We start from the raw sequence: 10,271 nt of genomic DNA on the forward strand, positions 1-10,271 counted from the left end.
ATGCTGATTAGTTACCTTGCCTTGGTCAGTGGTGGCTGAGCCACTGCCAATTCAGTAAAATTGACAGCCCCATCACCTAAGGGCCACTCCAGTCAACCAGACAAGATATCAGCCACAGGTTTCCAAGCTTTAAAGCACAAAACAAGAAAAGGCAAGACCCTACATAAGAGAACTGCTGCAGCTTTCACAAAAATTCACTTGGTGATTTTTCCTGCCTTGCACCTGCTTTTAAATGTCCCTTCAATACATGACGAAGTGGCTTGTGAATAAATGTACTGCCTGGCTGATGAAGATATGGGCGCATCAAGGGTAGCAATGTACTCTTCTGGAACCCAATAAGTGTCGCTATAGGGCAGCCAGTAAAATGACCTTGAGGGTGTAAAAAATTGACCAAGACATCACATTCCTCAGTTGACACTTTGCCTATATGGCTAATCCACAGATTTATCATAGATGCAAGCTAAATACTGACCAGATTGGAAGCTGGATACTTGATGGGTATGAAAATATTCATGTTCATATTCTAGAACACTTGCAATGAACTAGGCATTATAGAGATGTGCATCGTTTTTTGTGTTCGTGTCGTTCTTCGTTTTTCGTCCGCCATGCAAAATGTCGTTTTTTTTCGGTTCGGGTCTTTTTTTCGCGAAAAATCAATTTTTAGTTAGTGCGCGCTAACTCCTGTTAGCGCGCACTAACAAAAACCGTTAGATTTTGTTACTTTTTGTTAGTGCGCACTAACGGGGAGTTAGCGCGCACTGACTCCCGTTAGTGCGCACTAATCGGAAAAATGAATTTTTGCGAAAAAACGGGAAAATCCTGATTTTTTTCGGGCTCCCTGAAACATGCCGAATTGGACAATTTCGTTGCAATTTTCCAATTCGGCAAAAACGAATGCACATCTCTACTAGGCAACAGCAGTCAAAATTTTGCTAATGCAAATTTTAGTTGTAGCAATGGGCTTGAAGTGATGATTTTCCTTTGTGCCAGCAACGCTATGACCTTTGCTAAATTCTTACCCTGAACAGGTCTCATCGATTCAATGCCCTCCTTTAACACAAAGAAACATTTGATACCAGGGACACAAAGAGCACAATGATGGCATAGGGCAGGGTATGTTCCCAAATCTCTGCCACAGCACACTAACATGACATTACCATAGTTCTTTGAGGTAATACATTTGCATGTTCAGGCTTGCATGCAATAAATAGCTGCACCATAAAATGTCCATTTTGAGGGGTCATTTATAAAAGTATGTCGAAGCAAGATGTGGCATAAGCTACAAGCATGGTAAGCACAATAAGCTTTGCCCCACTGTAGAATTTCACATCTCTAGCACATTTGCATGTTATACAGCAGGGCACCAAAGATGCCTCTTTTTAACATAGTGCACCCACACATGCAAATGCGTGGGCACGCTTAATGGCACTTAAATGCGTGGGACCTTAATTCTGACCAAAGCAAGATCGGGTCCAAAATGAAAACAGGGTGACTATTATAGAAAAAAGATGCTCTTTCAAATGACAGAAAAAAGAAAAGAATTAAAAGCTACAGTAGAGATATTTGCACCTGAAAACTGGCAAAAATTTGCATTAAAAAGTGACAGCATGTGTATGTAATTATCTCTTTGCTTCCAGTTGCCTGTATAGCCTTTTAGTGTAAATCTTATATGTATATGCCATGGCCCATGATTACTGGTCCAGACAGTTTGAATCAAACTATAGGTCAGGAGCAATGAGATCATATTTCTTTTGTACCATTTTTCACATATGTTGCTGGCCCATAAAAAGGGAGGCAAGTTCATGTTATGTTCCAAACTTTGACCTAGGACTTAGCACCAGGAGTTGTTCTAATCCACAAAATTTCAGGCCCCTGAGAGATGTTGTCAGGCTACAGCACCTAGACAAAGTGGTCATTTTAGGTTGCACAGAGATGACTGCCGTTCAAATGCCTCTAGGTCTCCAGTCAATGGAGATCCAGGAGAAAAATTGAATAGGGTTTTGGTTGAGACTCTAGAGACCATCTATGCAAAATTTTGTTCGATTTGGAGGAGGGTGAGCATGGACCCCTGGTCCACTTGATATGGAATAAACAGTTTAAATAAACGTAAGAGAGCATTCAAGTGTCAATAATTTAAGATTGGCCTATTTAATAATGGATTTGAAGGGGGGGAGTTTGGATATGTTGTGGAAGAATAGTGCTGTGTATTTTAAAATAAGGAAGCCTAAAAGAGAACTCTACATGGCATGAACAATGCATTTCACAACTTTCCATTGCAGCAGGTTAGTTTAGCCATTTCTGCTTTCTATACTACTTGGCTCAGCATTCACTTGAGTGCAGGCCCAGTCCTGGATTTAAATGAAAAGACACATGCAAATTTTCACATTAAGAAGGCAATGCAAAGTTGCTTTCCTGGAACATGTTTTCTGACAACAGAGAAACACTAGGCACACATGCATGATGTTGCGTCCGGTCTCAGACGGCTTCACCCGACATGCCTCACCTCTATTTCAGCCTTCTCCACCAGCCTCGGGAGAATGGCTTCCGTAGCGTCTCCTTGCCGCACCCTCCAGCGTCCTGCCATGTTGACCTGAGGCCTCCTAGGGCGCACGTGCACGCCTCACATCTTATAGCAGTGTTGGCGTGAACCTCGGGGGCGTCCCCCTCGAGTGACATCACTGCTTCCGACTACAAACGTTTGCCCAGTTGTTGACGCTCGCCAAGTTAGCAACGGATTGGATTCGTTCCGGTCTGAAGCTGCTCTGCTACTGGAAGCTATCTTCACCCTACGGGGTTCTACTAACTTGGATATCCGCTCCTCGGGGGCCCTTTGCTTATTTCTAGATGCCTATCCTGAATCCAGGTACTCGATCCTCGAGGGCCTGTGTGTCTATCCTGATGCCTGCTACTAATTCTTCTACCTGCTGGAACACTACCTATCAGCTACAGAGAGTACCTCTTCTCCCAGTCTGTTCATCTACAGCTCCTCATTGTCTATCTGCATCGGGCCCTACACCACCATTGTGGAACCGGACTCCTCTGCCGAGGATCACAGACTGTTGCTACCTATCCTCTCTCTACTGCTTATTGGGAACTCTATCTACTCAGCTACAAGGGAGTGTGATCTGCCTACAGCACCTCACTGGATATCTGCATCGGGGCCTTATACCACCATTGTGGGACGGGTCTCCTCCGCCGAGGATCACAGACTGTTGCTATCTAATCCATTCTCTACTGCCACCTCTAGTGAACCATACAAGCTGCATAATAAAGATATATTCTCTGTGTTTGTGCATCTGAGTCTAGCCTGGTGCTACAGTTCCCGACAGGGCTCCTCCCCGTAGGAGTCACTATCACTACTGCCCCTAAGAATCCACCAAACAAACACATGACATCACCACCAATCACTTTTTCTAGCAAAGTTCTGAAACACTTCTGAGCATGGTGAAGATCATATGCCCTCATAGGCACCCAATAGGCCTTGGTACTGTTACCTAGCTCTAAGAGCTCAACGCCAGAAATAATGGCACAAAGATATGATTGGTGGCCTGCTGTATTCAGCACCACACCTTTTTATAGGTAAGCAATGTCACTTTCTCTGAAGATGAGCAGCTCACCCTCCATAGATAAGGGACATCCTAGCTACAGGTCATCTTCAACTAAAAGAGAGGCAGCAACACAGCACAAAAACTAACATTTTTAAACTCACCTTGTTTCTTTAAAAAGACAACCCTTAATCATAAAAATGGGCTCTACAGAAATTAGAATTGGGCTCCAACCCCAAATAAGGCTCTAGAGAACAGACTGCTTGAATCTGCTGTCATGGTATTAGTATGTTTAAAACAGTAATGGAACATGAATGCATGTAGACTAAACTCCATGTCACAACTGTGCAAGTATTTTCTATAGAGGTTAAGCTGAAGTGAGCTACTGCCACCGCTATGACATTTCTAAAAGGTCAAACATTGGCAGGACTAGAAGCTATTCCATCTGCTATCCAATAGGAAAAAGACAGAATTTGATACCGCAAGCACAGGTTTATTTGAAGGGAGGAAGTGGCTTCTCCAGCTAAAAAGGTGAGAGTGAGGTTTTTTTGTTTTGTTTTAATCAATCCAGATCATGCAGGATTTGTTCCTTTCTAGTCACCTTGGGGGAAATGTTAGAATGATTGAAAGATTAAGAGAAATCCAGCATATCCTTAAGCAGAATTTAGGTTGCACACAAAGCACCACCCTAGCATGGTGAAGATTTAGTTTTTAAAAAGTGGATAAATTACTAGAGCATGCTGCTCACCAAGTCTTACCCCCAAAAAAAAAAAAAGTGACTCTCCAGGAAGAGTACTTTGGCCTACCAGAGGCCAATGCCTTAAAAGGGAGATTTAAGCAGCTGTATCAGAGTCAAACAAAAGGTCCATGACACTGCAGGTAACTTGATAAGGAGCTCCAAATTAAGCAGACTATATAATTGTATAACTAAGGTTCCAGAAATTAGTCTTTCTACATAACAAGTGGTAAACAATCTTTGCAGTAAGATGTACCCTAAGTTTTGAGTCCAGACACTTAAGCGTTTTGGGTAGGAAAAGAAAAAAAACACACATTTAGGGACTTACCATAATACCTTCAAACCTCCTCCACTGGGAATGGATAAAGCACTGTTCCAAATTCTTTCCATTTGTCTTGGTAGAAATGGTTCAGAAAAGGCACTTTCAGAAGCTTTAATTACCAATAAAGCCAAGCTATTCCTCTGAGTGTCATCTTTAACTACAAAAAAAAATTTTTATTGCAGCACTGGACGCTTTTATATTGACATTTAAGAACGGGAGCTGCAGCAAAACTGGGGATAAATAGTGGCCAAAAAAAAAAATTCTCTTTCCACGCAAGGACAAGACTGCATACAACTTACTTTTGTGTCTTCGGTCTGCAGAATATACAGATAGCATGCACAGTTGTTAGATGAAAAAATCTTTCCATTTCACAAGAGGATTGATACTTTGTTTCTACTGTAGTCTTCATACCGTAGTAGTTTTCACTGGAACTTGAAACCACCCCCCCCCCCCCCATTTGATAATTGGATTAGCTTGTGAGTAAACATTAACCATTATGTTAATGTTAGCCCCCCTCCTCAAAAAAAAAAAAGTTGTAGTTATCATATGATTATCTTAGGATAAAAATCATTTTTTTTATAAAACAAAGGGCAATATAGTTAAGAAACCACCTTGATTACCTTTTTAGATTACCACAAAATATCTTTAGATATGATCATAATAAAAAAAGATGCTATTTAGTTTCTTCTTTACAAAAATAATTTCCTCCTGCTCTATACTTTAGTGGGTCACACACTCTAGGAGCATTTTCAATACTAAAAATCAGTGTCTCCTCAGAAATTCAATTAAAATTCAGCAAGAGCTGGAATTTAATTTTGGTTTCATGCCAGATCACATAAAGGAAAATGTGTCCTAGTACTGCTGCTTTAAATACTGGAGAAGGCAAGAGACTAATGAATGTTCCATGGGAATGGAAACAGATTTTCGCTACCAATTAATAGCCAATGTTCCATTAATCATAACAGAATACTCTATTAAGGCTGCAGCATGCATTACAAGGTTGTTAGAAGAGGTTATTACAGCAACTATATTTGTTTCTACAACTGGAACAAAATTGATCAAGATCATTCTCTGATAAAAGATAGGGTTAGCGAACTGGATTCACTATGAGTATTCACATAGGATGATTTCAGAATTATTTTATTTCACTTGTAGCTAAGGACTAAGGGGGTCAATTATCAAATTGCTATATGGCGTTTTCGCATGTGAAAAACACCTTTAACGCATGTGAAAACGCCATAACGCATGGTGTGATGCAAATTAGGAAAAGGGGAGGAGTTTGGGGCAGGATTTGAGGCCAAGTGGGCTGGCTTCGTAATTTGCAAATTTACTCACCCAAATTTAGGTGTGTTTCCTCACTCCGAAGGTCTTCAAATCTTATAGCTAGTCTCTCTCTCTTATGAGGGCCCTGATAGCTAGGCTGGCTCTCCAGCAGCTTAAAATTCTAAAATTCGTCCCCCCCAGTGGTTGTACATAGGAAATACAACAATTCTGGCACTTATCGCAAAGTGCAAAAAAGTTATCACAGTTTGCGCTAATACCTATGCGAAGCACTAAGATAGGCAGTTTATTGCAAAGTGCGCTATTACCATAAAACACGCCTTTTTTCCTATCGTATGCGATATTTAGTGCATTTTGATAAATCCAGGCCTAAATTTGAACAGTGTCAAAAAAAATGTGATATATGCAAAGGAAATTTACTTAAATCTAGTACTGCTGTCAGAATTGCCATAAAATTTAATACAAATCCCAGACAGTATTTTACTAAATATAGCAGATGCTTATTTCCTCAAAAAGTGTTAGTAATGGTAAATAACAGGAGCTAAGTACATTTTTAAATATTTAAAGCTGAACTTAATAAACTGGACCTGAGAGATTCCTAGCACAGCACGGCCCTGAACAAATCCACAACTAAAACTAACAAGAGACTATAATTGAAAAATAAAGAAGTCATTGGCCTAAGGACAGAATACTTTCAAAGAGAGAAAAAGCACAAGTGTAATAGATACTAATGTTTTGACAGGCAGGAAACAAAATGATTTTAGCATGGCCTCATTTTTCATCATTACCATTAACTTCAGGAAATCAGTGGAATAAGCAATTTGAGGGCCCCGGTTATTAAAAGTGTTCTTATATACTGTAAAAATACTTAGAGCTCAAATTAATAGCATCAGCTTTTAATAATCCAATACTAAATTTACATGGAGTTCAAAAATATAATGCATAAACTACTTGATGTTGGTTTTATTGTATGTGTTCTGACCACACAGCAGCAGCTGGATTGCTCGATTTTACAATCCTAATGAACAAAATCATTAAGATGTATTATTAGTTAACATCCATTTCAGGTTAACAGGAAAACAAAGGTAGACAAAATTTAGCTCTACAATCATATCGCTTTCAGAATCCATTAATTTTAATAGAAACTATGAAGGAAACACTGATTAAAAATTACCATGTTTTATATGTATACCAATATATATATATATATATATATATGCTCTGCAAGTATTTGGGCTATATATATGAAACTAAAATGAATAAAAAACTAAATGATTCATGTAAAAGTGTTTATATACACAATCACAAATTCAATCCAAGATTAAGATATCCATCAATAACTTCTATTATTGACACAGTAAACTACAGTACAAGGATTCAGAAAACAAAATGGCTGAAGCATATTAAAAGCAGTTTTACTGTAAACAGTTTGATACAAAATCTTAGAAAACATACTTAAAACCAGGCACTAATAGAAAAAGATCTAGTTTCACTATCTAAGAATGATTAGCTACTAAGTATGAGCTATCAATTGTGCCTTTCACTGGTGGTAGACATAAAATACACAAATGAAATCCATCTAAGATTAAAAGCATACAGCAATCTGACTTCTTTTGCTAGCAGTTGCTTCAGTTTCCAACTGTTCATTTTTATTGCTCAGCTAACTTGGTAGCTCTTCCTTTAAAAAAAAAACATTCTACTTTCTTTACACACAACTGGACAACATTAAGTGCTCACATACGCATATCTACAGTTAAGACATCTGGAGGATTTTCCCTATGTAAATTACAACTTTGATTACAAAGGAAAAAAAGATGAAATTAAAAGACTTATAAAACATCAGCTTCTATAAAGTGGTCACACACACTACAAAGGTATGAAATATTGAAGGTCACAATTAATATACCCCATTCAAGTCAGTAAAGATCCTGAATGTCACAATTCAGAGACAACTGCTTTAAAAACAAGCATGAAAATGTAAAAATAAAACCCTATTTTAAATTTCTTTGGCAAGGTTGGAATGGTTTACTCTATAAATTTAGGCGTCAGGAGAGAGATGTTTGCCGTTTTAGAAACTAGATAACATACACAAGAAATTAAATGTGCTCTCTGCATCTACATTTTTGCAGTACTTAAATGTGACATATTGAGCGGAGAGAGATTCAACAGATGAACATAAAGTGCCTATGTAGTCCCCTCATCCGTACAAAAGATACTTTGCTGGTCAACAGTATCCTCCGCAACAAATTGTGCTTGTTTCCTACACAGCCAGCTAACCTGAATTACAAAAATTAGAAGAGGAAGGATAAAGACCTAAATATAAATGAAAGGAGTCATCTTGTCCCAAACTTTAATAAAAGCAGGTCTCCCTCTTTCTAATACTGCTTTTTGTTAAAACACAACACAGAAAGCATCCTTGGGGAAGGTGCAGGGCAAAGGAGAGGGTGAAAGATGCTGATGCAGGTCCATCTGTCTGACAGGCATCCACGATTGCCCAGACAAGACGCCAGCAGCACTATATACATATAGATATATCCATTTAGCTTTTTTTTTTGGGGGGGGGGGGGGCAGGATTCCAATCACTTTAGTCACATAAGTTTCAGGGAGTGGGGAAGCCCCGTAAAGAGGTTAGCAGCCTTCAGGTTATGTGCCAAAATGCTGCATTTCTTCCCAGTTCCCGAGGCGATCTGGAGATGAGGCGGTGCTGACAGCTAAAGACAGGACAGTTATTATTAACACAGGCTGTGAAGGTGGCTGTGAGGAGGGGAAAGGACGTGGAAGAGGAGAAGCAGGCACGGGTAGCCCCGGTCTCTCTAGTCCCTGCAGAAGACATACTCTGTGTAGCTGGTCCAGATCTTGTCCTCGCTCTGGTCGTTGCTGGCGAAGGCGCAGGTGCCCGTCGAGCTGCACGCCACCATGTGGAAGCCGGCCTCGGAGAGCCGGTCGAAAGCCTGCTCCAAGAAGTTGAACTTGAGGTAGTAGCGGGAGGTGTAGCGCTCGGGCGGCCGGTCCGGGTCGCGGCTCTCGTTCAGGGTGTCGCCGAACACCTCCTTGGCCAGCGAGGTCTTGCCGCAGACGGTGATGCGGGCCACCCGCCGGAACTTGGCGTCCGCCTGCGCGTCGCGCCCGATGGTGTACGAGCCCCGGTAGCCCACCGTGATGTAGCCCGAGCGCCGGCCCTCCAGGGACTGCGAAGGCGTCAGGCGGGGCACCGAGGCCGGGCTGCTCGAGGCTGTGAAGCGGTAGGGGTCCAGGGTGGGCGAGGGGGCGCCGGCCGGCGAGGAGGAAGAGGGGGCAGGCAGGGGCTGCAGCTCGGACTCGGGCTCCAGGTAGGCGGCGGCGGCGGCGGCGAGGAGGGCGGGGTGCAGGAGGAGGGGCGGCGGCGGCGGGGCCGGGGTCTCGTCGCCCAGCGAGCTCTCCTTGCTGACGCGCGGCGGGCTCAGGCGCTTGGCCAGCTCGGGCAGCTGGAAGTACTCGGCCTCGCGCTGCAGCCGGCTGCGCTCGGGGAAGTAGTCGGGCAGCACGAGCTGCAGGTCGCGCAGGTAGTCCAGCACGTAGCGGAAGAGGAAGCCGTCGCGGTCCAGGAAGAAGCGCCCCTTGCCGTCGCGCGCCAGCTCCTGCGGCCGCCGCGCCTGCGAGAACATGCGCCCGAGCAGCGAGTCCGGCACGGCCAGCAGCGTGGCGTGGCGGGTAACGTACACCTGCCCGCCCACGTTCAGCTCCACCAGCTCCGGGAAAGCGGACGGCGAGGACGAACCGCCGCCGTTGGGCAGCCCGCGCGTGACGGCGGCGACCACCGCCGCGCTGTCCGCCAGAGCCATTTCTCACGGGGGAGGACTTCACCGTCCACTTCCCTGGCTCTGCGCTGATGCTGCTGAGTGGGGTGGTTTTGGGCTGCTCCTGTATTTATAGTAGGAGGCGCGGCGCCTCGGAGGCGGGGAAGGGGGGGTGGTGGTGGTGGTGCCGGAGGAGCGCGCACAGTCGGACAGCCTGTGAGCGCGCGTGCAGGAAATCTCTGGGTATCCCCCCCCCCTCCGCCAACGACCCTCAAATCGCGCGCGTGCAGGAAATCTCTGGGTGCCCCCCGCCCCCTCCCACCGCCAACGACCCTCAAATCGCGCGCGTGCAGGAAATCTCTGGGTGCCCCCCCGCCCCCTCCCACCGCCAACGACCCTCAAATCGCGCGCGTGCAGGAAATCTCTGGGTGCCCCCCACCCCCTCCCACCGCCAACGACCCTCAAATCGCGCGCGCCTTTTTCTCAACGCACCCGGGCTTAGGAAACCGACTGCGTTTTGTTTTCCGTCTTCCGTCCTCTTGCTGCTCTCCTGCTCGATTTTTTTTTTTGTTTTTCAATTAAAGAAAGCAATTTCAAACTAACGATAGCTG

General features: G+C 43.8%; 1 protein-coding gene across 1 annotated transcript; it reads right to left on the minus strand.

Annotated features, from left to right (window-relative positions):
• Positions 1-6,759: 6,759 nt before the first annotated feature.
• Positions 6,760-9,822, minus strand: KCTD12 (potassium channel tetramerization domain containing 12). Its single transcript, XM_029603032.1, has one exon. The coding sequence runs from the start codon at positions 9,703-9,705 to the stop codon at positions 8,698-8,700; it is 1,008 nt and encodes a 335-aa protein (XP_029458892.1). The 5' UTR covers positions 9,706-9,822; the 3' UTR covers positions 6,760-8,697.
• Positions 9,823-10,271: the final 449 nt, after the last annotated feature.

This window comes from Rhinatrema bivittatum, chromosome 5 (genome assembly GCF_901001135.1).
Source record: "Rhinatrema bivittatum chromosome 5, aRhiBiv1.1, whole genome shotgun sequence".
Taxonomy (NCBI): domain Eukaryota; kingdom Metazoa; phylum Chordata; class Amphibia; order Gymnophiona; family Rhinatrematidae; genus Rhinatrema; species Rhinatrema bivittatum.

Coding starts and splice junctions, on each gene's coding strand:
- KCTD12 (XM_029603032.1), bottom strand. CDS start 9,705: ATGGCTCTGGCGGACAGCGCGGCGGTGGTCGCCGCCGTCACGCGCGGG.